Raw genomic sequence first — 27258 nt, forward strand, 5'->3', positions numbered from 1 at the left:
GGGCAGTGGCACACCGGGACTTTTGCCTCGCTTGACACATCTGGATGAATAGAGTGGCGTGTGCCCTTTCAGACACACGTGGGACAACTCCCCACACACACTGGAAGACGACTGCTCTCTGACCGCATTCCTTTTATTGTTATTCTAATAAGCTTCCATAAGAAGGAAAAAGAATCCCACACCATGGTGGGTGTGCATGTGCATAAACACACACACGCACGCGCACGGGCATGGCAAAAGCTTATTTTCAGTGGGAGGCAAAGCGCTGTGATGATGGGGGTTCGACCAAAAGCAGCCATGTGTAACATAAAGGTCCTGATGTCTCCCAAGGATTCAGCCAAGGCACAGGGTGAAATGGCACAATAATCGGGGGGCAGACAGGGGGGGGGGGGGGGGGGGCACGGGAAGCCGAGCCTTCACAGTCCTCATGAGAATAATCTCTAAGAAGGCTGCTACATTCCCCCGCCTCTGAGCACCACTGCCTTAACCCAGCAGCTGTGTATATAAATATAGACAAGGCCACAGACAGAGAGCAACATCCTTTCAATGGCTTGGAACAGCGTTCTACGTCCGAGCATAGACATGGTAACACCCCGCCTGCCTCTGATTGGCCTACCGACACTACCGGCCTTACCAGACTGTCCTCCGAGGTCGATAGCTATATGCTGGATAGTCTGCCGCAAGGTTACTCCGTGGTGGGAAATACATAAATAAGTACGATATAATACAAGAGAATGACAGCTTGGCACGCGCGACAGTAACTTTTATGTTTTGTAGAAGAGGCAAACTAATATATTGTTTATGCCGTGTGAACAGTGTCAATTTGAAACATTATTGTGCTGTAATCTCTTTTCCCTTGATCTTTATCTTTTTTAGTATAATAGTAGTTATTTACTATAATTAGATAAGATTAATACACGATAATCAACACTAACACTTGGATTTTGAACACACCCAAATCAAATCACACAAATACGTGTTCAATCAATCATTCAATGAAAGCAAACAGCATAAACAATATTAGTTTGCCTCTTCTACAAAAATCTAAGTTACAAGTTACTGTTGTGCGTGCCAAGCTGTCATTCTCTTGTACTTTATTATTTCCCACCACGGAGTGACCTCACGTCTCGGAGGACAGTCTGGCAAGACGGGCAGTGTCGGTAGGTCAATCAGAGGCAGACGGGGCATTACCATGTCTATGCTCGGACGTAGAATAGATATATGCCTTGGAACATTGCTATCCACTATTGATGAATGGAAGAAGTAGTGACTCCGTTGTCAAATAAATAACATAGCAGTCAATTAAAAAACCAGCCACATTAACAAAGCGCAAGTTGTTAATTATTTTGTGATTATTTAAAGGATTTCTTTATAATAGTCAATAACTGAAATAAATCTCTAAAATACGTTATTTACAATTCATAAACAACTCTCTTTACAGGTAAATATATCCACTAAAACTGGGCAATAAATTCATGAGACAATATATACAGTAGCCGAGTAGCCTATATTAAAAAGGGGGGGGAATAAAGTCATCGTTACCTGGTTATTTTAAGGCTTATATAGGTTTCCTGTTGCTTGGTTCTACCGTATAAGAAGTACTATGAAATCAATTTGATACTAAATGGATATTATAGAACATGCCAGCAAGGACTATGTGTTGCCAGCCCTTAAGGAAAATAAACAGCAGCATGTGAAATTCCTGGCCATGGGAACTCTAAACCTGCACAGAATATATTTCTCAGTCTCTGGTGATGATTTCAAAGTAATGCAGACCTGATTTTTTTTTCCCCAACTGGCAGCTTTTATGAATAGTGAAAATGATTTATCTTTCCTTCTTTTATTTCTTTACAGTTGCATCACCCTTTCCCACTTTCAACTTGTACTACAGGGATTGTCTTCTTTTCCTGTGCAGCCTAGCCTAACTAATTAATGATCGCTTTTCTCCAATGTCCTTTTGAATCCAATATTCTGGTTAAATTAGTAAAAGTGTGTGTGTGTGTGTGTGTGTGTGTGTGTGTGTGTGTGTGTGTGTGTGTGTGTGTGTGTGTGTGTGTGTGTGTGTGTGTGTGCGCGTGCATAGGTGTGTCTGTGTGAGAAAGGGGGATATAGTATGCCACTGGTTCCCAAACACTGGGTCGGGACCCATTTGTGGGTCGTGGACATATATGTGTCACAGGCTAAAAGGTTTGGGAACCACTGGTATACACAGTATCTAAGATGTTCTAATCTGCATTTATTTCCTGACTGTCAGTCATGTGCAAGTCAAAATTAAGTTCAAATGTTCACGTGGCCTGCCTAGGGACCCTGGATCGGTTGTCCTATTCACTGTTTTTTTTATGAATACAGGCCTTGGCTTCAAAGAATGTTCTACCCAAAGATATTTTTGCAGTGTAAACATTCAGACTTTGAATTCAGCTTTTGCCTGCCTCATGAGAGATTGTACGCATGCTACAACTGAGTAAATCTTTGTTGTTGTTTTTAGTTTGTGTGGCTTTTCTTTTACACCTTTCCTTCAACACTGGTTCCAGAGGGAGGTCAGAGGGCATTGCCTTTAGTTTTTGATTACAAACCCAGGAAGACAATTTACAGGAGCAGGGTCCGAGACAAAAAACAACAGCTGAAAACCTCAGTATGCCATTTCTCGATTGGAGCGCTGACAACGTTGAGTAGTTTGAGGACGCCTTTGGCTTCATGGCTCTGAAGGTGCCTCCACACAGGAAATGTGATGTGAGCTGGCAAAAAACGGGATCAGAGGCCCGAATGTGGCTTTTATGATGCCCTTTATTGTCAGCTCTACAACTGCCACTTCCCCGGTCAGCAGTCCGCTCGGCACTGCATTTGACCTCATATACATACTGCAGACTCCTCCCCACTCCAAGTTTGTTCTTTTTAACAAATAGGTACTTTAGAATTTCCTGAGAATAAAATGCTGGGGAATGCCTCCAGTTGTTTTTAGTCTTGGGTCCTCCAACAAGTACAGACTTTATGTCTGTTACGTCAGTTGCTCTCGGTCTATAATACTACCACGTTCACCAGCATCCTCCCCCAACCAACGGCTAAATCTGCTTTCCCCCACCAACGGCTGCCTGCAACTATCTCATTAAAGCCCAGTCGTCCAGCCATTGTCACACACAGGGGGGTGGGTGGGTGAGTGTGTTTGTATGTGAGGGAGGGGGCTGAATTCCACATAGTCATTTGAATATGTAATGTGCCAGCCAAGATATAATCACCAAATCCTATTCAATGATTAAAGCATACTTAAATTGTACATAATAATGTTGTTTAACTGAATGTCTGCAATCGTTGATAAGCATAATATGTGTTGCCCATTTTGTATTAGGCCCGATTGTTTGGAACATATTTTGGTTCCTGCATGCTCATCAGCACTGTCAAGATATGTGGACAAAACAAACCCATCATTTCCTGTGTTTCAGATATTTCATGTCTGTACTGTGACAACAAGCACAGGGACATGGGAGATCCCCGTCGCCACCTCACGTACCACCACACCTCCCCCTCTCTGAACAAAGCCTGCCAAGTTGCAAGCCTGACCCAGTAACCTGGTCGAGTGGCCTTGGGGTATAATGTACCCTGACTGCCAGGGCTTCCAGGGCCCATGTTAGCACACACTTTTGCACAGCGCAAAGTCACTTTCGTCAGTGCAATCGGCTCTTGCGGGGATTAGAGCAGCTCCTTTTAGAAGGGGCCGATTGTGTGGCAAATGTGCGATAGCCTAGCAGGGCTTGAGCTGGGGAGGGTGTAGTAGTGGCTGGGCTAATCTGGCTGGACACAGGCATCTTTCTTCACTCGCAATTCATAGGAATGTCCTCTCAATTTGACTGCCAAGTGTTTTTGTAGATTATGTCCCCCTCCTTATGTTCACAATCAGGGATATTTGATGCTAAGCATTCAGGTTGAGAAACCATGTACTACAGCCTCCCTACCCCACTGCACTCATGGTTGAGGGTACTGAGAAAATAATCACACATACATTTACAATAGCCACATTCCCTGTGCGAATTGTTGAGACTTTTCACTTATATAGCATACATGAGAAGAACTCCACGGTATCACAACATTTACAGTCTCAAAAGATGCCTTAGGAATCAAATGAAAAATGTAGACAGAGGGACAGTCATGAGTGCTCTGTGCATTAAATCAGAACTAATTAAAGCATTCAATTTCTGAAGCCTTAGGAAGGGCATGCAAAACACATTCATCTTACCCCCTGGCTCCCCTTGAAGCAAATTGCTGGCTGATTCGGTAGTGATCCCTGCGGAGAGAGAGAGAGAGGGAGAGAGAGAGAGAGAGAGAGAAATTGGTTAACATTTAACATAAATGGATTTAGTTTTGTAATATGGTAGAAAAGTGTTTGTCAATCAGATAGGCAGTTAATATGTTGTAGACATCATTGAGAATACATTTGATACAATAAGAGTCCTAGACTGTAAGGTAAGCACAACAGGGTTTATTCGGACAACACCAGCTCAGTGTAATACCCCTAGTAAAAGCCAAGCATCACATTAACTGATGGCTCAGTGTCATAGTTAATAATTTTGAAAAGCTGCCAAAGCTTCAGTGGAATCTGACGAATCAATATTGCAGAAATCCTTGTTGTGTGTGTGTGTGTGGTGGGGGGGTGCTGGGGTTAAAAAGTCAAACCCCCTCCTCCATTTTTCTGTTTATTTCCTGTAAAGGTTGCAACAGTTACCAAAGGGCAGCCTACGCTAATTCTAGGACCAATTATATCTGTGTAAACAAGTACTTTCTATAAGCCCTGCAGTGGCTGGTTGAAACCTGTGTTGTAAAGCTGAACTGAAAATACCAAATTCCTTAGGCCATACATGGGCAACTGGCGGCCCGGGGGCCACATGCGGCCCTCACCATCACTAAATGCGGCCCGCAGCTTAATATCCCAACATTGATATATTAAAGATTTCTGCTAATTACTAGTATTAAAATGTTATCTTTTTTATGTCCAATGTATTTGTATTTAATTCATAAAGTTAACATAACTATAACTAAATGCATTTGAAATTAAATAAAAGTGTGATTCCAAATCAGGATTTCAATTAAAATTTAGCAAAAATAGCTGTGCGACAAATTTTGAGCTTGTAGATCAGCTATTCTTGCTACGACAGTACATTTATATACAATGTGGCCCTATGGAGTGAGTGTGGAAATATAGTGGCCCTCTCCATCGTCTACAGTAAGTTGCCCAGCCCTGCCTTAGGCTATATACCAGTTAAACAGTGGCAAACTGGCAACATGATGTGCCTGGTTTGAGATTGAGATTGAAAGGACTTCTGAAGATAGTTAAAAAATGTATTGTCTTGAGGTCAGAGAGTGGAGATTAGGCCTATGTTCTGCAAGGGACAGCAGTTATGGACTCAAGGCATTTCCTCCAAATTCATTAGAATTTTCACAATTTTAAAAAGGCATGTTTGTGGTGGAAACTTTTTGATGAAACAGAAACACTGAAACATTTATGCTGATAACTTCTTATTTGGTAACCCTTGACAATAATTGTACCCCAGGGTTTTGGCCTGGCTGACATGCCTGTGAGGATGAATAATTCAGTGGGGTAACCTATCCTGCGTTTTGGCCTGGAGGAAGTTGTCCAGCACTCTGATTGGAGCAAACAGCACAGAAGTTTGCCCTGCCTGGCGGACCAATGAGCTTTGGAACAGGGCGGGCTTCCGATCGTGCAAGGGCAAAAACAATGCACAAGAGCCCAGCAACAACTTGCTGTGCCCTGCCCCACCACCCAATAAGCAACCGAGTTCTGCGGGGCTGTAGACTGTAAACTACCGAACCCATGTACACACAGCTCCCATTCTCTCTGTATAGTACTCAGCTGCTGACATTTAAGCAAATAAACTGTAGGGGATATTTATATTTATAGGCATAGTGACTATAGTGCCAGAAGACTCCCAAAAGTAGGATATAGGCCTACTCATAATTGTGGGAGTATTGTTATGTTATCTAATCTGACACTAGCAAGATTTTTTTTAAACTGGCAGAATATCAAAAAAGCCTACTACTGCTAACCGATAATTTGCGTATAAAACAGCAGCATATAAATGACTGACAATATCTTTCGCCGATAGCTTTTAAACTACTGTAGGCATCACGAGTGACTGTTTTAGGCGTTAATGTTGAGAGTAAAATCATAACAATTTGATAACTTGAATATCCCACGTTTTAATATTTTTTTACATAAGTAAATTGGCCATTTAAGCATTAATTCGAATACTCTAGATCTATTTAAGGTCAAAATAAGATTTGCTCAAGGCTCGTGCAACTTCAAGAAATTCCGTTCATTCATCATAGACATTGCAATAGTAGCCCATGATCATAATAAATCAAGCTCCGCCCGTCCTGTGTAACTGTCTCACATTATGCTGGATGACAATACAAATAGTGCTGAGTATATCAACTATTCGGAACTTTTCGAGATGTTTTTTCTTTTTATTAAGTGTCCCCTTTTCCAAAACAAAATTACAGTTCTCACAAATTTAGATTATGATCTAAACAAGTCTTCAAACGAAACGCAGTCCCATTCTGTTGCCTTACCTTAAGGTTCTGATAAGCTTCGAGCGTCCGGATGGCAGTGTCAGTGAGCTTCACGTGATAGAGAGTTTTATTCGGGCTGTTTTTGTTGATTTTCCCACAGGAGAGCCCAAAGCGATGCTCCTGCCTCAGCGCTGCCATTTCTACAACTGAAGGGGAATATTGGCGACATTCTCAGTGAAACGTCACGAGGACCTGGGCGGAGTTATCCTGCCGTGCGTGTTACACGCGCACAGCGTTGTTTTGACACGTCCGACACGTCACACGCACGCATGACTGTACGCACGGAACGGTGCGTACGCGCGGCGCGCGCCACACACACACGCGCGCGCGCGCACACACACACACACACACACACAGCTGAAAGCCTGGCTTATACTATAGCCACAACGTTTTGTATTTGTCATTCATGGGCCTCTTTATTAGTAACAAATTGTGTCATATAGTATAGGTCAGTAGTAGTTCTCAAACCTTTTAATTTCAAGGACCCGCATAACTCTGAGTACACAAAATCCATTTGTACACTCTCAGTTATATACTTTTAAGGGTCAATTTGTAAACCCCCAAGGAAGCCTGAGGCTCCTTCCAGACAGGAGCGGAAAAAGATTTTGCGCTGCCGACAGAAAAAGCTGTGACATCGTGTGCGCAGCTGTTTTTAGACAGCTGGTGGATGGGAATTAAGCTCCACCTCCGCCGACGATGGAAGCTGAGGAGAGCGTCAGATGTAAGCTGGCCGTCGCGGAAGTCGTCCGTGGAAGTGGAGCATTTTCTCCATCCACCAGCTGTCTAAAAACCCGGTTTTTCGGCTGCCGACAGCCGAGACTGTCGGCAGCACAAAACGGGTTTCCGCTCTGGTGTGGCAGTACCCGAAGTGGAGCATTTTCTCCATCCACCAGCTGTCTAAAAACCCGGTTTTTCGGCAGCCGACAGCCAAAACTGTCGGCAGCGCAAAACGGGTTTCTGCTCTGGTGTGGCAGTACCCTGAGTGGACCCCACAGAGCGACTCATTTGTAAAACGTTTAAGACAATATATAATTCATGAAATGTCTGTTATTTTACATGAATTGAACTTGTATTGAACTGTGCTTTCCCCGAACTGTGCTTTTTCTACAAACTGTTAATACAATTTTCAATCAATCAATCAATCAATCAATCTACACACACACACACACACACACACACACACACACACACACACACACACACACACACACACACACACACACACACACACACACCTAATGCATTTTTCCATTTGTCATCCAATTATGGTGGAAAAACATTCTCATTCGAGTAAGAAATATGTAATAGCAAATTTGAAACGATTTGAGGATTAGAAATATTTAAACAGATGAAATGGATGGGATGATGAAAAATATCAAATGTGGGTTAATTAAGTCTTAATCCCTCACAGACAAGATGCTTTGGTTTTTGGATTAAAGAGCTGTCTGTCTCATAGTCAATAATGGAGAGTTTTAACAGTATGGCAATATGATTACTCTAACTGTAGTGTAAATAGTAGTGTAATAGCATTTTCACAGAGATTTGGCCAATAATCATATTGTTTCTAAAAGAAAACATATGGCAAAATAAATAACAGGTTGTTAACATAACACGTTATAACACAAGTGTATAAAAAATATGTGGTTTAAAAAACAATTACTCAATCTGTGTAACATGTATCTACAATAAGCTTGGCTTTGTATATGAGGATGATAAAGCGTTTAAAAAGCTTAAAATATACGACGAGTGCCGAAATCATTTTTAGGTCTGCGATTCTGCATACAAAGTATGCCCCAGAAATTATTTTTATTGCTTCAGGCAATTATTCATAATTCATTGAGATAATACATCATCCATTTTGAATACTTAACTTAATTTGAACTTTTGTGTTCAAATACAACTCTTATTTTCCTTGTCCCCATTGGCAGTGACATAATTATCTTTTATCTTGTTCTCTCTTTTTGGCATGTTCTTTATATATTCTTCACATTTACGCTGTTTTTTGCGCTTGGCCAAAATTAAGATTCATTATTCTGACATTGATTTGAAACATGGAGACTGGTGTCTTTACAATGCCTTGCAAGTCCTTAAAGATGTGCCACAATTTTTTTATTTTTCCAGTTTGTCTATGTATTTCATGAGACACCCTGAACTCGTTACTCGTTTTTATGTGCAATAGTGTATTAACTTTGTATTTTGGGTTTCTTCCTGGAGGCTGAACCCTTGACAGTCAAACGAAACGGGCCAATGAAATAAACAGTAATATAGTGACACCACACTATCAGCCCCTCCCCTAACCCCTCCCCCTTTATCATACAACTACAGCTGTGGGTGCGGCTTCAGTTCAGGTGGATCACCACCCATCACCACCCACCAGGCAAACCAGGCATACTTAATGAACTGGTGGGCTTGTCCACATAAAAGTAACAAATAATGTACACTTTTTAGAAAAAGTTCTTCCTCCTTATATTATAATAATACCCGATGATCATGTTTTAGGGTGGAAAAAAATCATGTCACTCTATCTTTAATATTGTATGCATGATTATTTGTGCTGGTGATGTAATCAGAAACAAACATTATTCTTTGTGAAACAGACTCAGTTAGCGCAGTGGTGTAGTGCCTGCCCACCACCACAGAGGTTGGGGGGTTAAATCCGGCTTTGTCGAGCATCTAAATGAGCAATCGTACACAACTGGCCCGTGTTCAGGGTAGGGAAGCCGATGGGGGAGGGTGATATGTGTAGGCTGAGGAGGCATCATCCACGTATGTTAGTGTGGGACGTTCTTGTGATCAATTTGTTGGCTGGCAGTTCTTGATGTCTTTGGCAGTGTCCTGCTATAGTCTCATTCTCCTGGCTGCTATTTTCTGGCTTACCCATGGTATTCCCTCATACAGAATCTTGATGGTAACATGCATACTCTTGCTGATGTTAAGTACTGCATGCAACATTCTGGTGTAGCACCCGTGACCCGTCTAGAGACTTCTGCAGGGTTGGCTTCAGGGTCCAGCATTCACTGCTGTGCTGTATAGAAGACAAGACTCCACCGTTGCTCTTGCTGGGTTGAGTTGACCCATGACTACTTGAAGTCCTCGACTTCCTTCAGCACAGTGCCTCCCGAGGTGGATGTTGTGGTGAGATGTTATAGGTGATAACCTCAGTTTTCTTGGCATTTAGCCTAAGGCCAACCTTGGCACACTCTAACTCTACTCTTTTCAGGAGTTCCTGTGCTTGTTCCATGTTGTCGGAGAGCAGGCTGATGTCGTTCGCACAGCGTCCATCAATTCCTCCCCTTTGATGGTGTCGTATGTACTGAAGAGAAACTGCTGGCTTCATTCAGGGAAATAGACTTTATTGTATAACCTACGTTTCAAGAGTTATAGGCCAAAACCGCCTGATATAGTGCCAAGTACCATGATGCTGATTTGAAACATTTGGGGAGGAGGTTCTTTCTTGTTCTACTGGGGGTGTGCGTGCAAAGTTCCATGCTGATCAGTGTTCAGTCAAACGTTGCCGGAGATGTCTAATGCAGCGGTTCCCAAACCTTTTTGACCATGCACCCCCTGTTACCTCCCCCCCACATGGAAATATAAATTGCATAAGCTATATAGAGAACATATATTTCCTATATATCCACATATATGCACATATGAACCTGAATATGGCATATACTGTATATGCAACCTAGGCATATTTCAGCATATAGTTGCCATATATTGGCATAATATGTTAATATATTTAAAATAAAACCATAGCACCACCTTTTCATGTCGAGCGCAACGGACTGACCTCATTCTTCCTTCATTGCATGAGGAGTCCCCCGTCCCCATCCCCGTCCCCAATCCAGTTTCACATGACAGGGGGAGTTTTCCCCGGTTGAACGTAGCACGTGGAAGGACCACGTTATTCCAACCTGTTCCTTTCCCCTCCATCAGGCGCCCCGACTGGCCAGGGGGAGGCAATTTAGAGACCAGGATTATACTCTAATGACAAAGCCAACATATGCAGTATAATCTCAAATCCCAGTCTGTACTGATTGTGTCACATTCATATATGTTAATTTTCTATCTTTTTTAAAGTGACTTTGAGTATTAAGAAATCACTATACAAATCTTTAATATTGACAAAATAGACAGTGATTTTTATTTTGTAGACATTGTTAAAACTAAACTGTGATATTGACTATGATTGGTCGGGAGAAACCTATCATAGCACCTTGTCTATCTGCAACCTCAAAGGATAAATTATCTGCATATAATAATAACACACATGCAAGCACATGCATGTTTGTGTGTGCACGCAGACACGCACGCGCGCATGCAAATCATCTGCATATTTTAACACACATACAAGCACATGCATGTTTGTGTGTCCACGCAGACGCACGCACAAACACCAAAATACTGATTACAATTAATTTGATTTTAGTAGTTTAACAAAGTATGAGTTTGCAGATACTTACATAAACAAGTGTTATAAAGCATTCCTAAAGGTGTTTATGAATGAGGGCCTCCTTTGTTATTTGTTCTAAATCTTTCAAATGAAATATTCACAGCTAACAGCGAGAAACCACAAACAGACTGAGGCCTGCCTGCTGTCACCACTCCCAACCAACCAATATGTCGCAAGCCTTGACAAACCTGTTTGTTGGAATATATTATCTAATTATTCAATTAGATCATGCTGCATAAATCACATGCATAATATACAATCTCCAACATCTGTTGTTGTTTTTGCATGTTTGCATGTTACTTTTTACATGCAAAGGGATTATGTGAATGAAAGTGCATTGATTTTGCTTATATTAAAATCCTCTTACACAGTAAAACCCTCAAAGTGTAAATTTATGCATTTGTAATGCAGCCAGAGAATGTATACGTGACGTGTTGTGCTGCAACCCGTTGTGAGCTTATAGATCGACTAATTTGAGTATTTTCATTAATACGTACAATACTAGGCCTATTTGAAATAGGGTTTTAACTAGTAATTGAACTTAAGACCTTCACACATAAGATGAATACAGTGATATTTATTGATAAACTACAGATGTTAAAGACATGAAGTAGTATTTATGTATACAATTATGTTTCATATGATAATAATAATAATAAACTTTATTTATAAAGCGCTTTTCAAAACAGAGTTACAAAGTGCTTTCCAGTGGCATATAAAAAGGCAATACATCAATTAAGAGGCACTTAACAATAGCAATAAAGCGTTACAGCATTACACAGAAGAAATAAATAAACAATACAAATACAACAATTCCACATAATGAAGACAATACAATAAATCTAGGGGAAAGTCTGTGTGAATAGGTGGGTTTTCAACACAGTGATTTAAAAAGAGCCACTGAGGTTGCGTCCCTCAGGTTTTGGGGTAGGGCATTCCACAAGTATGGAGCCCTGGCTGCGAACGCCCGGTCACCCATGGTGACTAGTTTGGTTTTCATGGGAGTCAGGAGACTGACTCCGATCTGAGGGTACAAAACAACTTTACAATTTAGGCATGTAGCAGACGCTCTTAATCCAGAGCGATTTACATTAAGCAATAACAAAAAAGCATGGCATACATCACATACATAAAAAGTAGTTATCATGAAACATGGGTAAGCTAAGAGCGTAACAGTGGAGTATCTATATAATGAAACTATATATATAAATTATGCATACTATACTACATTATACTATACTTAATTAGTACTCAAGAAAAGTAAATGCAACTGGGTAATCTGGTGCACGACAATTCAGGGGTCAACAAGTCACCACAGTTGTTCTAGACTTTGACTGACATGGTCAAAGTACAAAACAAAAAAATCACAACAACAGCATAATAATTAAGCAATAGAGACTGCAGCTCCTGAGATCTTATTGGTAGACTGCCCTCAGGGAAACTGCATTATGGGTCAGTGTGATGAACTCATTAAGAAGCTTACAGACGTTCAGGCAGATTCTGTTTTGCTCTTCTAATCCTGAAGATTACCACCCTACAAGCCTGCTGACTGAGAGTGCTTCGTCGTGCCGTACAATTTACATTGGTCAGATGAAGCTAGTATTTAGGGATGCATTTGCAAGGTAGATTTAATCAAACACCATGTGGATGCTCTTTTTTATTTCATTAATATCACGTGGTGTCTTTTATGGATGAAGATATGTTTTGGTTTTAATTAAACAACAGGGTTAAAGATTTCATTTACAACAAAACTACAAACCAACACGCTCATAAGAGATCGTTTGGAGAAGAAGGATCATCCCTCTTGGAGTCTCTGATGATGCCTCTGGCTCCCTATGGTGAAATGGAGAGCGACACATGTTGTGAAGAGTCTGCCGACAAAGACAACAGAACAGAGAAAGAGCAGATTCATGAGTCCGTACAGGAGCATGAGGAGCCACACGGGAACAAGGAGAAGGAACCTGAGAGCCAATGTGTAGGGAGTGAATGTAGTGGGAAAAAGGCCTCCGTTGGCCTTCCCATCCTCACGCGGATAAGGCATGAGGATGGGAAGACGCTTCAGAAGAGAAACAGTTGGAAGACAGTCCGATTTGTTGACCCATCTATAACAGAGGCTGAGGAGGAAAGGGACAGCTCTGCAGATAATCTGTTCCCCGAATATGAGACAGAAGAGTGGACTTACTCTACATTCGAGGAGCTGTTCGTGACAGAAAACTGGGAGGACCTCAATGGTAAGCCTATGATACACAAATAGGATATACATAATTTATGCACATTGTACCTGGAGTCAGGAATCATTAATAGAATATCGTATACACATTTTGGTACATGCACAATGTCTATTTGCTTAGTAATACTTTAACCACATTTGGCTACATTATTGGGCACATTTTAAAATAAATAAATGTAAATGTGTAAACGTTTAAACACATTTTATATTTTCTTAAAGGTATATTCAGTGATTTCACTCAAAAAACCTTAGGTTTCGTTTTTGGCTGTGGGACCCAGCCTTTGGTCCAATCAGGATAGAGAGCCAAAAACGAAACCTAAGGTTTTTTGACCCCCAGGGGTTAACTGGGGACAGGGAGGAACTCCTTATATGGCCAGCACACTCTATAGTAGAGAGGATTATCACAACAAAACAAAAAAATAAGTGATATTTGAATTAAGTGAAATCACTGAATATACCTTTAAATATATATATGAACCTTTATTGAGAAAGGATATCCCCTTGAGATGTATCATCTCGTTTTGGAGGGGGTCCCTCGAAATGTGATGTGTCAAATGTGTCAGGCTCACAATGTGTTGTAACGTGTTGCTTATATGTAGCTTGTATATTATAGGCGGGCTTAAGTGGTTAAATCTCTCTCTATTTGACAGTAGCACTCACTTTGAGTGGTCATTTCAGATCTGCAAGACAACAACAACCAACAGACAAATGACAGATGAGATTAACATTGTTTACACAACATGACCTTCCTTTCCTCCTCCTCATCCAGATGAGCGGCTGTTAAGGAAGAAGGTTCTGAAGCCTGGGCTTCCAGATGCCTTGCACCCTGCCTGGGGTCAGGAGGTCACTGTGAAGATGCAAGGTTTCATGGAGGAACGCACTGTGGTGGAGAGAGACTGCAAGATGGTCTTTGTCATAGGAGAGGGAGACGTAAATCAGGTGAGGGCTTTTAACCTCTCAACAGCTGAGCAGGTTCCTCCAGTTCACCTGTGTTTGGCTATACACCTAATAAGTGAGTACCATCGCAGTCCGGCGGAAACCTTCCATGTCCAAAAGAGTTTGTTCTTAATTATTTGAAATACATAATCATTATCATCGTACATCGTCATGACGTAACTTGTCGATTTGCTCAGACACATACGTAAATTCTCCATTCATTGTCAATGGGAATTTTTGTCTTTTGTGTAGGACTAAAATTGCCGATTTGCTCGTCACATATGATGTAAATTATCCATTCATTGTTAATGGCATTTATTGTTTGTGTTCAAAAATCGACACTATAGCTGAATGTAGGAGGGGCTAGCGCCCCTCAAAAACATGAAAAAATAATAGTGAAAGTAGCTGATCTACAAGCCTATAATGATATGATCAAAATAGGGATGCCAGGTTGAAAGTGGTTACGTTTGTCTTTGTGTTTTATTAATATTTTACCAATGGCGTGAGAGCTTGTGCCTACATTGGAGCCATTGGACACAGGTTCTTTTCGTTTCATTTCCTGAAAAGGTACGGTTTTGGACGTACAGTGCAAGGTTTCCGGCCAATAACGACGAATGACAGCAAATTATGTGCATATAGTAACATCTACTAGTACCGACAGCAAACTGTTCAGGACGAGTTTGGATTCAACATGCAGAGAATATGAGACAGCTGTTCAAGAATAACTGTGTGCAAATACAACATGTCCACTGAGTAGTGCAGTGAATTTATGCCATGCTGTTTCAAACCTGCAGGCCCTGGAGGAGTGTGCCACGACTATGCGGAGGGATGAGATTGCATTACTGCTGGCAGATTCACAGTTTGCTTATGGACATTTTGGAAGGTAGGGATGCTGCCACATTGCCTTCACCACATCGCGTGGCATGGAACCAACCATCCAGCTTTGGCATATCTTTGTAAATCTGAGGACTATTTATGATGCTACCTACAAGCCATGGGGAGGATGTTTAAACCAGAATTCCAGATTTACTCAATTATCCTGATTTCAAAAAGTATCTATCTTCTATCATCACTCTGTAAGAGGCCCAGGGATTTTGTACCTGTTGCTGTGGGGGCAGCCTGGTTATCTTCAGTAGCAGGGTTAATGAACCATAAACAGGAGCAGATGGCCTAGCTCCCCCTAACGCCATTCAGAGGTGGCCAGGGGCCAACACCTCCCAGCCTAAGGGAGGACAGTGCTCATATTACAGCCAATGGCTTAGGTTTATAACACTGGCCTGTGCCATTAAAAGGGGCAGTGTAAACAGAAAGGAGTCTGGTTTGTTACTACCCAAAAATGTGTTATTGTGTTTGTCTAGGTTGTGCTTACTTGGAGATAACATGAACACATTGTGAGGATGAGATTTCAGTTTTCCACCATATGAAAAGGATTCGTCACCTAGTTTTTAGGGGTTGCCATGCCATATGTAGATCATGCATCATAATTTGTTTTTATCATACATTTTATAGCACATTCTCCAATTATTACATACGATTTTGTTATATCAAATGTACATTATATTTGTTATTTTGTTATTCAGACTTTCACGAGTGCCAGGACAAAGCACTAAGGCTGGTCCTTTGAGGACAAGTGCGCCGTTCAGTCACGTATTTCCGGATCATCTGATGCATCATAAACAATTACATCTGGTGTCTGGACATCTGTAGCGAGGAGTGATACAGAAAATAAAACATATCACATCACTGCTGTCAGGCCGAAACCTTGTATATCTATATTTCATGTTCTTTACCGTATGTGTGTCTTTGTCGTACAATATATATTGTCATGCAAAAGTAGCAAAAATAACCGATCTGCAAGCTCATAACATAACATGCAATGCGTTGAACTTGTGTGCTATAAATTATATTTTATTTGACCACAAGTGGCGTAAATGTAGAAGCAGTGGAGACGCCAAGCCAATCAACCACTTGGCAGCAACCACAGGGTGATCCATGTAGCCTATAGAATATGCAGAATGAATGAAATATCGCTCATTCCAAGGTGGCCAGAAAATGGTTTCTTTTCATGGTATAGAACAAAGTATGAATTATGCTTGTGTGTACATCATAAAAGCATAATTCCCCAGCACTAACTTTAGAAGTCATAATTGTACATCTCGGCATTATAACATCTCGTGCCCCCAATGCAGACAACGGCACACTTTGAGCACGTCATATGTGTGTATTGTTTCTTTGTGGTCTTCTGTTTTTTCATCTGGGGCAGTGTGACGTGTCTGTGTGGCTCTTCATGGTCTTGGTGTCTGTCTACTAGTGTCTAGCATGTAGCGTGCATGCGTGCAATCAGTGTGTGTGTGTGTGTGTGTGTGTGTGTGTGTGTGAGGTCTTGTTTGTATTATGGTGCTCCAGAGAGAGGTAGGTCACAGTGGTTGTTAAATTTGGTTGGTTGTGTGTCTGTGCATGTGTGTGTGTGTGTGTGTGTGTGTGTGTGTGTGTGTGTGTGTGTGTGTGTGTGTGTGTGTGTGCGCGCGCGTGCGTGAGTGCGTGTGTGCGTGTGTGTGTGTGTGTGTGTGGGGGGGGGGGGGGGGGGAGCGATGGAAGTGAGAGAGGTGCTGATGGGTGATTTTTAGGGGGCCGTGGGAGGTGTGAGACTGTGAGTATAAGAAGAAATCTCTGTGGCCTTGTTATGTGGTGAGTCACAGTGTGTGTAGAGACCAAGAGAGAGAGAGAGAGAGAGAGAGAGAGAGAGAGAGAGAGACAGACAGCAGGAGCTCAGTTAATGATTGTTTTGATGCAGTTGATTAGGGTTGTATACCGTAGCGTAGAGTCAAATGTAACCTTGCCCCTAAGGTAGACAATCTGGGCACCATGCCAGCTATGTAAAGGCTATTGACACACTGAGGTTGTTTGTTTCCATAGTTTCCCATAATAACTTAAAGAACTAAATACTGTACTCAAAACAATTTGCAACAAAATAAGTTATTGTTGAAATAAATGATTTGGTCTGAAAATGTGATGTTTGCATTGCAACATATGTTGCAAACATCCAGCAAAGATCTATCAGAGCAGTATCTGATCAAGGAAAAAAGGCAAAGAATTAAAAGTGAGCTGTCATCATCATCATTTTTCGATCTATAATAATCATATTTGTTTTTGAGGGGTGCTAGCCCATCCTATGCCCAGCTTTGTGCGTCTGTGTGTACCCCATAGTGATGATTTGATTGGCTGTGCAAAGTACATATTGAGGATAAAAAGTGAGGGCAGAAAATGTAAGACGGAAATTGTGATTGACTGGAATGAGAAGATGTATGATGTTATTAAGAGCACCCCTCACATCACACGGGTCGGGTGTGATGTTTTCCATTTCACTTCCCGTTTCTGAGGGGCGTTAGGCGCTCTTAAGCCCAGCTTTCCAGATTTGTGTAAGCACAAACATTGAAGACAAAAGTGAAAACCCGTTATATATGTGGCTGGTAGAGAGATGTCAGACATTGCGCAATCTTCGAGAAATACAATACTTGGACCTCTTAAGCTACGCCCGTGGCTGTTTCAGGAAGAAGCCGGGAATACACCAGGAAGACATATTTGCATATTATAATATATTATTATTACTAGTCCTTACCCCTTTGAATATATGAACACCAAATTATGTACAGTGTGGGTGATGCGATTTAATAGATCGTATTATTTATGTATACTGTATTTTGAGGTCAGTCTGGTGTCAGAGGCACTTGCCCGTCAGGCAAGTAGTACGGAAAGGTGCTATTCTGGGGAAATTGCAAAGTGTGGTTGGCTCGATGGCGCCTTTGGAAATATAGGCCCCTCCCACTGATTTAACTAGCCAATTACAATGTCAAGTCACCCCTGTGATCATGTGTAAGTAATTAGGATTGGATCTATCCCCAAAAAGCATGGTTTTGCAACAAACTTTATTTTTCTTGCATTTGCAGCGCCCCCTATGGACGAACATGGAATTGCTTTTGGCTCTCTGTGACATGTGATTACAATTTGGGGTGGATTGGACATTCCGTTCGTGATTTGTGGCATTTTTTGTAAAATTGGCCCCTCCCACTAACTTGGGAAGCCGATTACAGCCGAACGATATGGACTATGAAAATTCTGCCTGTGGTGTTTTAATCGGATAGTTCCAGAGATTTGGACAAAATCTGTAGGTGGAAGAGCAAAAAGTGTGTTTTGAAGAATATTCTAAAGGGCGGAAAATGATTGCATTTTCCCATATGAGTCGATGGGAAAATGTAATTCACTAATAATAATTGAATTAACAAATTTGTAAAATTTAAAAAAGGGCTTCGTTAATGGTCAATGCCTGTGTGAAAATTCAGAGCGATTGTTGCAGCCAGTGAGGAGCAGACATTCAGACATTTCGTTAATCATATGTTAGATAATTATTTGCATATATAGGGCAGAAAAGTGAAGAAGGAAAAGTGAGGACGCAAATTGTGATTGGCCAGAATGAGATGTTGTTTGATGAATCTTAATGATGTATGATGATAAGAGCGCCCTCACTTCACACGGGTGTGATGTTTTAGGTATAAAAAGTTCTTAAAAGTCCTTAAATTGTCACTTTACTGTCATCTGGGGACCCCCCCAAAATCAGACTTAGCTAAATGTGAGTAGCCTATATAGCTAATAGGGCCCCTCTCAGAGGAAGAAATCGTCAGGAACCACAATTTACCTGATTGATTTCAACCGACAGCGGTAAGGTGGTTGTGACTAAATCGGCTGTAAGGAACACATTCTGTCAGAACTGGCGGCAATGAGAACGAGAAATGAAATGGGAGCGACCTTTCTCTGTCACAGCATTCATACTGTCTGTTTCTGACACAAGATATGATCTGATATGATATTAGTACTAGACCCAGCGGCCTTGTATGCACACATACTGTACACACACAAGAAGCATGCGTCAAGCATGCGTCACACCCATACAGTCTGAGATGGGTCTGCAAGGACAAGGACCAAATCCCCTTCAGTTGGCAAGCCAAACAGCAGATATAAACACTATGAAAATAGACAATATAAACTCAAAGGTGACATGACACGCTGTGAGCTTATAGATTGGTTATTTTCGGTGCACGACCCCGTGAAGTATAAATTTGGCGTAGTGGAATAGTATTTTTGACTGACATAAACTTAAAACCTTGAGGGCGGATTCTGCCAATGCATTTCAATGGGAAGGGAGCGTATTTTTGGAGAAATCCGCAAATGGTAGCAAAACGCTCCATTCCCATTGAAATCAAATGCATTGGCAGAATCCGCCCTCAAGGTAGAATAAAAGTGCGATGTGACTGTGCTCTCAAGCAGTAGCAGTGATGTTCAATGAGGAAAAAGTGATGACAGCGAGTGTATATTGATCAGTCCTGCGAGCTGATAAAAAGAGGGTACAACCGCCTTTTTGTGTTATTAAATAGGAACTGTTTATATTAACACGATTGGACAGAGGGAGAAAAGCAACAACTGTCTCATGCATTTATCTGCTTCAAATAAACAAACTTCTCCATACATATTGAAAAGCATTGCAAAAAGGCGGCTACATCACACTCAAAACCCAGTGTGTCCGTACCCTAAGGCAGTCGTGCTGACAGAATCTGCTGTCTTGAGAGATTAGGTTAAGGGTGATCATAGGATTACCCTCACAAATGAAAACACTGTAGTAGTAGTATTTTTGGCGACACCTCTGGTAGCTCTGTTGTCTGTAAGAATTGCAATACCCAGAATTCAGTTTGAAACAAAACCACAGTAGCACTACTCCAAAATGAATTTGATTGATTGATTGATTGATTGATTATAATTACCGGTAATAATATTTCATAACGAATATTTACGAAGTATAGTGGGAATGTACAAAGTTTCACGGCAATCGGACGTTGCGTTTATGATTTGAGGCATTTTGTTAAAAACGAGCAACTCCTGCAAACTTAGCCAATCAGGATGTCTAGAGATATGCCTACCGATAGGAGTAATATATAAAAAATTGCTTAGAAAAAAATCGGCCTCCTGATGGTGCTCCAAAAAAAATGCAGGGCAGAGATTCGATCCCGGGCTCCCCCAGAATTAGTGTGACTCTGAACACCTAATTGCCTAAATCAGCCTCCTGAAATGGCTATGAAAAGTTTGGGGAATAGGTTCTGTTCTGGCATCCACGGTGTGTGTAGGCACACAAATACAAAAATAAGCCTACTGGCCTGTAAACGTATTTCACATTGAATTGCATAGATCTACTAGTGTTGGCAGCCACAGCAGCTGCATGAAATTGTGGAACCTTCATTTTTGCAAAGGATGTTGGCAGATACGGTATACAAAGAATTAAGAAGCAGTAATACAGTACAAAAAAGACCCAAAAGAATATAGAGTTATGGAAGGGTTTTGCATGAGAGTCATTATCCAAGCAACATTTTAGATTTGAATAATTGATTGGACATCTTCATCATGCTGTATTTCCTCAGAAGGCCATTCCATCAAAGTCACTGCTGTCAGCTGTAGGCATTTTCACAGACTTGGGTTTGCTTTTCAACACTTGGTAACTGTGTTAAACCAGTTTTTCAATTTCACTGTGAGCTTCCTCGTTTATAACCTCTGCACTTCCTCTTGGATTCCCTGGATTCTGCTAAACATTCAAGCAAAACAATAGGATACCACCTAACAATTTTTGAGGTTTTAGATTATTATTATTAATATTATTATTATTATAGCATAAATCAGTGCTATTGCAATAATATGAAGTCGCAACACCAACTTTGATGAGGCAGTATTCTTCATTTCCTGAAAAATATATATTATTAATTTCCTGATAAATGACTATTTATGAGTTTGGTGGTTTCGTCCGACAGCAGAGATATGTAGGTTAAACATATGAGCCGCATCATTCAGGCATGTGCAGGGGGAAGGGGGGGGGGGGGGGGGGGCTAGGGGGGCTTGAGCACCTGCCCTTTTGCAGAAAGTGCCCTTTCTCTAAAACAAAATTAAATGTTATTAAATGTGGGGGCCAAAAGGGGCTTGTGTGGGGGGGCAATAAGGGCATGTGTGCGGGGCCAATAAGGGCTTGTGTGGGGGGGCAATAAGGGCTTATGTGGGGGCCAAAAAGGGCTTGTGTGGGGGGCCAATAAGGGCTTGTGTGGGGGGCCAATAAGGGCTTATGTGGGGGCAAATAAGGGCTTGTGTGGGGAGCCAATAAGGGCTTGTGTGGGGGGCCAATAAGGGCTTGTGTGGGGGCCAATAAGGGCTTGTGTGGGGGGCCAATAAGGGCTTAGGTGGGGGCCAATAAGGGCTTGTGTGGGGGACCAATAAGGGCTTGTGTGGGGGAGAATAAGGGCTTGTGTGGGGGCCAATAAGGGCTTGTGTGGGGGGGCAATAAGGGCTTGTGTGGGGGGCCAATAAGGGCTTATGTGGGGGCCAATAAGGGCTTGTGTGGGGGGCCAATAAGGGCTTGTGTGGGGGCCAATAAGGGCTTGTGTGGGGGGCCAATAAGGGCTTGTGTGGGGGCCAATAAGGGCTTGTGTGGGGGACCAATAAGGGCTTGTGTGGGGGGCCAATAAGGGCTTATGTGGGGGCCAATAAGGGCTTGTGTGGGGGCCAATAAGGGCTTGTGTGGGGGACCAATAAGGGCTTGTGTGGGGGCAAATAAGGGCTTGTGTGGGGGGCAAATAAGGGCTTGTGTGGGGGGCAAATAAGGGCTTGTGTGGGGGGGGGCAATAAGGGCTTGTGTGGGGGACCAATAAGGGCTTGTGTGGGGGACCAATAAGTGCCATTGGCCCTTCAAGACGAACATTTGACAAGTAATGATAAATTCCACTATCATAATGAATTATCTTTTAATCTGCCATTAGTCAGTTTTAGTTTCAGACTTAACATATTGCTTATTTTACTGACTCCACAAAAAGACCAACCCCAAAAATCGGCGCGCACTATAAAGCTCGCCCACACATGTTCCCTTTTCTGGAGTTTGAGCCCCTGCCCCCCCAGTGCTCTCTGCACGGCCCGAATGCATTTTGTGTTGTCTTGACGTTACATGAAATATACTACATAAAAACTGCAATGTAGAGAAAGCTTCTATGTTTTAACATGGTAGGCTTTTACGTATATACAGCCACTCATGGCCTGGTGCTCATAGCGAAGTCACTGCACTGCTATCATTTTTGGCAAAGACTTCTGTTCTTGGCAGAGAAGTGAACCTCCTCAGTGACGCATGTTGAAGTGCTGTTTACTAGGCCACTGGGATATGTCGAATTGTTCAATGATCCCAGCCCAGATGGACAGTGTGAACCCAGAATGCAATTCAGCTGTTTCAGCAATGTGCCTTGTGGGAGTTGTGTTTATGATGAAATAATATACAACAACATGAAATTACACATCTACACTAAACCTTTCGACTGCGAGACATGCATGGAGTCACTTTGATAGCTGTGTGTGTTCCATACACAGCTATCGCAATGACTTTCTGAGTTAGGAATAACAACAAACAAGTTTGACTGAAGGAGGAGGGTGCCACGGAGGAAGAGCCTACTCAAATGGCTACCTAAGCCTTGACGACTACCCACTTTGCTGGCCCAGCACTAGCCACAAGTTTGAGTGTATATGTATTCAGAAAAGTTAACGTACTGTATGCAGCCTGAACATTTCCCTTATTGGATGATGGTTATTACCAGTGTTAGATTTGCTGAGGGTTATGGGTCGTTCTTTATCACCATTGGGGATTCTGTTTGGTCCCTGTTTCTGGTCAGACTGAATTAAATACATTTCCCTTTGGAAAACTTTGACTGTCTAATTTGGCCAAGTGGTCCAGGTGCATGCCACATATAGGCTTTGGCCTGACAGCGTGTCACATGTTCGAGTCCCGTTCATGACGACCTTTGCTACATGTCTCTCCCCTTCTCTCTCTCCCTCTTTCCTGTCAGTCTTCACTTGATGCTATCAATAAAGGCAGAAAAGCCTAAAACAAATCTTTAAAATCTTTTTTTTAGAAAATGTCCCCCTTCGGATTTTCTTTTCTTTTTTACTGTAGAGAAAGACTTTCGCACACCTAGAGTAGAGGCTTTGGAACAGGTGCGTAGGCAAATCAATCAATCAAACATCAATAATAAAATAGAAAAATACGCCTGCACGCACACTGTTAATCTGCTCTGTACAAGAGGATACATTTATCAAGTAGGCAACGTTTCGGTCACTACCAGGGGTCATCGCCATGCTGGCTTGTGTATTAATTGATTGATTGATTGATTGATTGTTACCGTGTGGGGGTCCCCGGGGGTTTCCCCGGAACATCCAGACCCCCAGGAACGCGCCCAGGGGGCCGACCCGGTTCCGGCGAGCCTTCCCGTGTCCGAAACGGTTGGGAAATTACAGAGTTACCATGTGGGGGTTTTCGGGGGAACCCCGGAACATCCACACCCCCATGAACGCTCCCAGGGAGCCGGCCCCGTTCTGGCAAGTCTTCCCGTGTTCGAAACGGTCGAGAAATGACAGAGTTACCGTAGCTTTCCGTGCTTGGACAGACACGTACTGTACACATGCAGTAGGGAAACACATTGCTGCGTAATGGAGCGGAGACACTGCTCAAAAACGAAATCATTATATACTGTAGGCACATTTGAGCCGAATCTGGGTTGAACGTCATTTGTTGAACTCCCTCTGTTGTGGACTTCGTTGACAGTGGCCTGTGTTGGTGTGGGCATACTTGAATTACTTTAATGTTGCTCTTATGTGACAACCATACAATATTGGATAGTACATTTACCTGTACTTAGATTAATTATTACATTCCTGTAGGCCGGCAACTTCGTGTGGAAGCCTTTCCTCGTAACTGTCTGAGACACACCCATATCCCGCTGGCAATGCAGCTGTTTAAGATAACAGTGGCATTCTCAGGAGAGAGAAGTATGCAAACAAATACACCCATAGACCAAACTGACAACATGTTAAAGAGAGTGAACTCTGTAATGAATGGGATGATTTCTAATGATGCGTGAGGGTTACTGCGGGCTTCACCAAAAATATGGCATCATGGCAATCTCTGCCTCCCTCTCTTTTTCTATCCCCTCCAACAACAAGGAAATAGACTGGATGTGTCCTGTGTCATGAGTGTAACCACCTGGATTCAAACTCAGGTCACGCACATGGGAAAACTCTTCCAAAGGACAAGGGTGATATTAGGCTTCTGGGCTATATAGGCAGAGCTACTCTATATAGGTTACACCTCCCCAAGACTTGAAGAACAAGAAGTGACAAGAGAAAAATAACTAGCCAGAACTTGTTCTGCTTACTACGATTTTTATGAGTGAGTGTGTACACTACAGCTATGCAGGACCGAATTAACAATGGAACTTAAGCGCCAGGGCCCACAGCTTGCAGGGCCCTTTGCGAGACTATTTCAAATAGTTACAGCTGTTGCTTCCGTCGAAACCGTATTCATAGGTCACCGATTTCAATGTAACGCAACACAGGAACCTTTTGATTTGGTGTAGCGCCAGGGCCCTCGGAGGGGTTGATTCGGCACTGCAGCTATGTGTGTGTATGTATGAGTGTATACTGTAAGTGAGTAGATGACAGTATGTGCTTGCTTGCTTGCGTGTGTGTGTGTGTGTGTGTGTGTGTGTGTGTGTGTGTGTGTGTGTGTGTTTCTTTGTCCATGCATAAAACACGCATGAACAAATGCACATTTTATGCAGAGAAATGCGAAATATTCGGAAAGTTGCGATATATGCAGAACGTTGTGAAATATGCAAAAGTGGCAAAAAGTAGCAAAATATGCAGGGTTTTATGTGGTTTTATGCTGTAAATTATGTAATCGCATATTACATTTTTCTGGAGGGTCTAACAGAGAGACAGACACACACGTGTACGCTCCGTGCCTCTCCTTGTTGCATAATCTAGCTCTTATCACCAGTGTTAACCTGATACAGCCTGGAACTTGAAGTTCTGCTTTATGCCCCATATACTTGCAAGAATGACATTTACAGGGACACTACATTGTTTAAGGATTATTTATGGTTTTTCTTAGCTTTTATGCAAATATCCATTCCTTTAGCTGGTGGCCTCCCCCTGCAATGTAGAGACAGAGGAAAGAGAGAAAGACATAAGACAGAACACACGCATCATGCACACACCAGGGGAGGTTAATCTAGATGTGTGAGGGTGATCACGTAGAATAGCTCTCTGAGCCCATGGTTGTGTGACTCATCCCCCATGACACACAGCAATACAAACTGTTCGCTGACTTTTCACATACAACTCTAGAGTGCAAGATTTCACTCTAACTTTAAGGCTAACGTTGACAGAAGAGGGTGATAAGAGCAGACATGGATTATTTTTGTCTTTCTTTCTCCTGTTTACCATAGCACTAGAGATTGCAGCAGCAGTCTTGAACGAACCTGCAATTGAACGCCTGGGTTTACATTATTCCTTTTTTAAGCTTTTGGCCTCTGTTTGCAGTTTTCCTGGCACACCCGCAGCAGGCCAACTAGAAGCCACACCCAGACCTCAGGAGCACGCCAACATGCACAGACAACCGTGACACACACATTCGAGATAAAGATCACAACACTAGCTTCTCAGTATAGTGTTCTCCTGCTGCTGCAGCTGACTCGGTCAAACATGTTCATGGAGCATATACGCTGAAATGTATGAATCAAACGAAGGGAAATAATAGTATCTTTTAGATACTTTAATACTAGATTTAATGTCACTCTGATGTGTCATTTGTATGTATTTGCCTCTCGGTTGGAGTGTTTGACCAGTGCATGTGCCTCAACTAATCTCTGCAAAGTCTGCATGGATGTTTACCTTTTTCCTCTCCTGCTTGCAGGCTTATCTCTGTAGTCAACACAGCCGGCCCCCAGCTGTAATATGGCACTACCCTCAATGTGAACTTCTGCTTTTGTATTTTTGGCTGGACCAGCAGGTTAGCACAATACACTTAACTTAACTGATTGAGTAATGACATTAAAATATCGCTTTGCCCGTTGGCTTAACACTAGCCAATACTGCTTTTTAGTTGGCTGTTTGCAAGGAGCGGTAGGCTACTGTATTTCCTTCTGTGGTAGTGCTCATGGTACAGTACATTTATTTTGTCTGCATACAGCACACAGACTGTATATGGTAGGATCATGGGCGTCACACCAACAGAAACATATTCCCCTAACATGACTCAATTCCCCTAACATTTGCCTGATGTTCTTGGAGCGTGTCTTGAGTGTCTTGATGAGGTCAGATCAACATATGGAATGTCAGAACAGGAAGGACGGGTGGGGAAGAATCAACATATGGAATGTCAGAACAGATTAGCTCCATATATGGAGATCTAAGGGTTTGAGGTCAGATGTAGAGTTGCTGGCCGGCTCCATATATGCAGATCTAGGTGATGATCCAGTCTTCTCCATGCATGGTTATACAGGGTTAGATGAGGTTAGTGTCGTGATCTTCATATATGGAGATGGCCATATATGGTGGCGTGATGTGTCACGAGGCATGATGTCATGAAGCGTAACCATATGGAGGCGTGCTGTCATGAGGCGTGACCATATATGGAGGAGTGAGGTCACGAGGCGTGACCATATATTGAGGCGTGGGGTGACTAACTAACTGACGGATGGGAGATGCAGGTTTTCATAGTAAATGCTACCTACAGTCGCAATGAAAACCTTTTGGCCAATTTAGATTGATTGGCCAATGTCCATACAGCCATATTGCCTTGTTTTCTTTTTCTGTTGCAAATCTGTGGACCTCTCTCAGAGTTACAGTGTACTGCCACAGGCTCTGACACAACTAGTGTTCCAATGGATCCAATAAACAAGAGTTATTAGCCACAAGCTCTTAGTAATACCTTTCACTGATTAAATATTTGTAACACCTATAGACCGATGTGAACCAAACTCAAGAGCATTGATTTATGAAAAAAGAAAGGAGTGACATAATGACGATACAAGGTTTCCGACAATATGAGAGGAGAGATTATTTTCATATGTCACACGATTTCATCGTCCTTGCTAACATTACAGAAATCGCTTAGGCTCAATCGTATCGCCGGGATTACCCTTAAGCCGTTTTG

At 42.2% G+C, this 27258-nt stretch overlaps 2 protein-coding genes across 3 annotated transcripts in view; one reads left to right on the top strand and one right to left on the bottom strand.

Moving 5' to 3' along the window:
- LOC310857849 (RNA polymerase II elongation factor ELL) overlaps positions 1-6723 on the bottom strand; it is a gene marked incomplete at its 5' end in the record, with an annotated part of 29813 nt that extends 23090 nt beyond the window's left edge. The window contains 2 exons of one of the 2 annotated variants that reach the window (XM_083763795.1): positions 4229-4276; positions 6580-6723. In XM_083763795.1, coding sequence (XP_083619921.1) covers positions 4229-4276; positions 6580-6717 — 186 coding nt within the window. The remainder of the gene's footprint in view (positions 1-4228; positions 4277-6579) is intronic. The other variant, XM_083763794.1, reaches the window with a different exon arrangement.
- Positions 6724-12851: 6128 nt separating this feature from the next.
- The window catches only part of fkbp16 (FKBP prolyl isomerase 16), a gene marked incomplete at both ends in the record, with an annotated part of 44786 nt that continues 30379 nt past the window's right edge, over positions 12852-27258 (top strand). The window contains 3 exons of the mRNA XM_083762711.1: positions 12852-13263; positions 14032-14201; positions 14993-15081. Coding sequence (XP_083618837.1) covers positions 12852-13263; positions 14032-14201; positions 14993-15081 — 671 coding nt within the window. The remainder of the gene's footprint in view (positions 13264-14031; positions 14202-14992; positions 15082-27258) is intronic.

The sequence above is a fragment of the Protomyctophum parallelum genome, assembly GCF_964188405.1.
Source record: "Protomyctophum parallelum genome assembly, chromosome: 4".
NCBI lineage: Eukaryota > Metazoa > Chordata > Actinopteri > Myctophiformes > Myctophidae > Protomyctophum > Protomyctophum parallelum.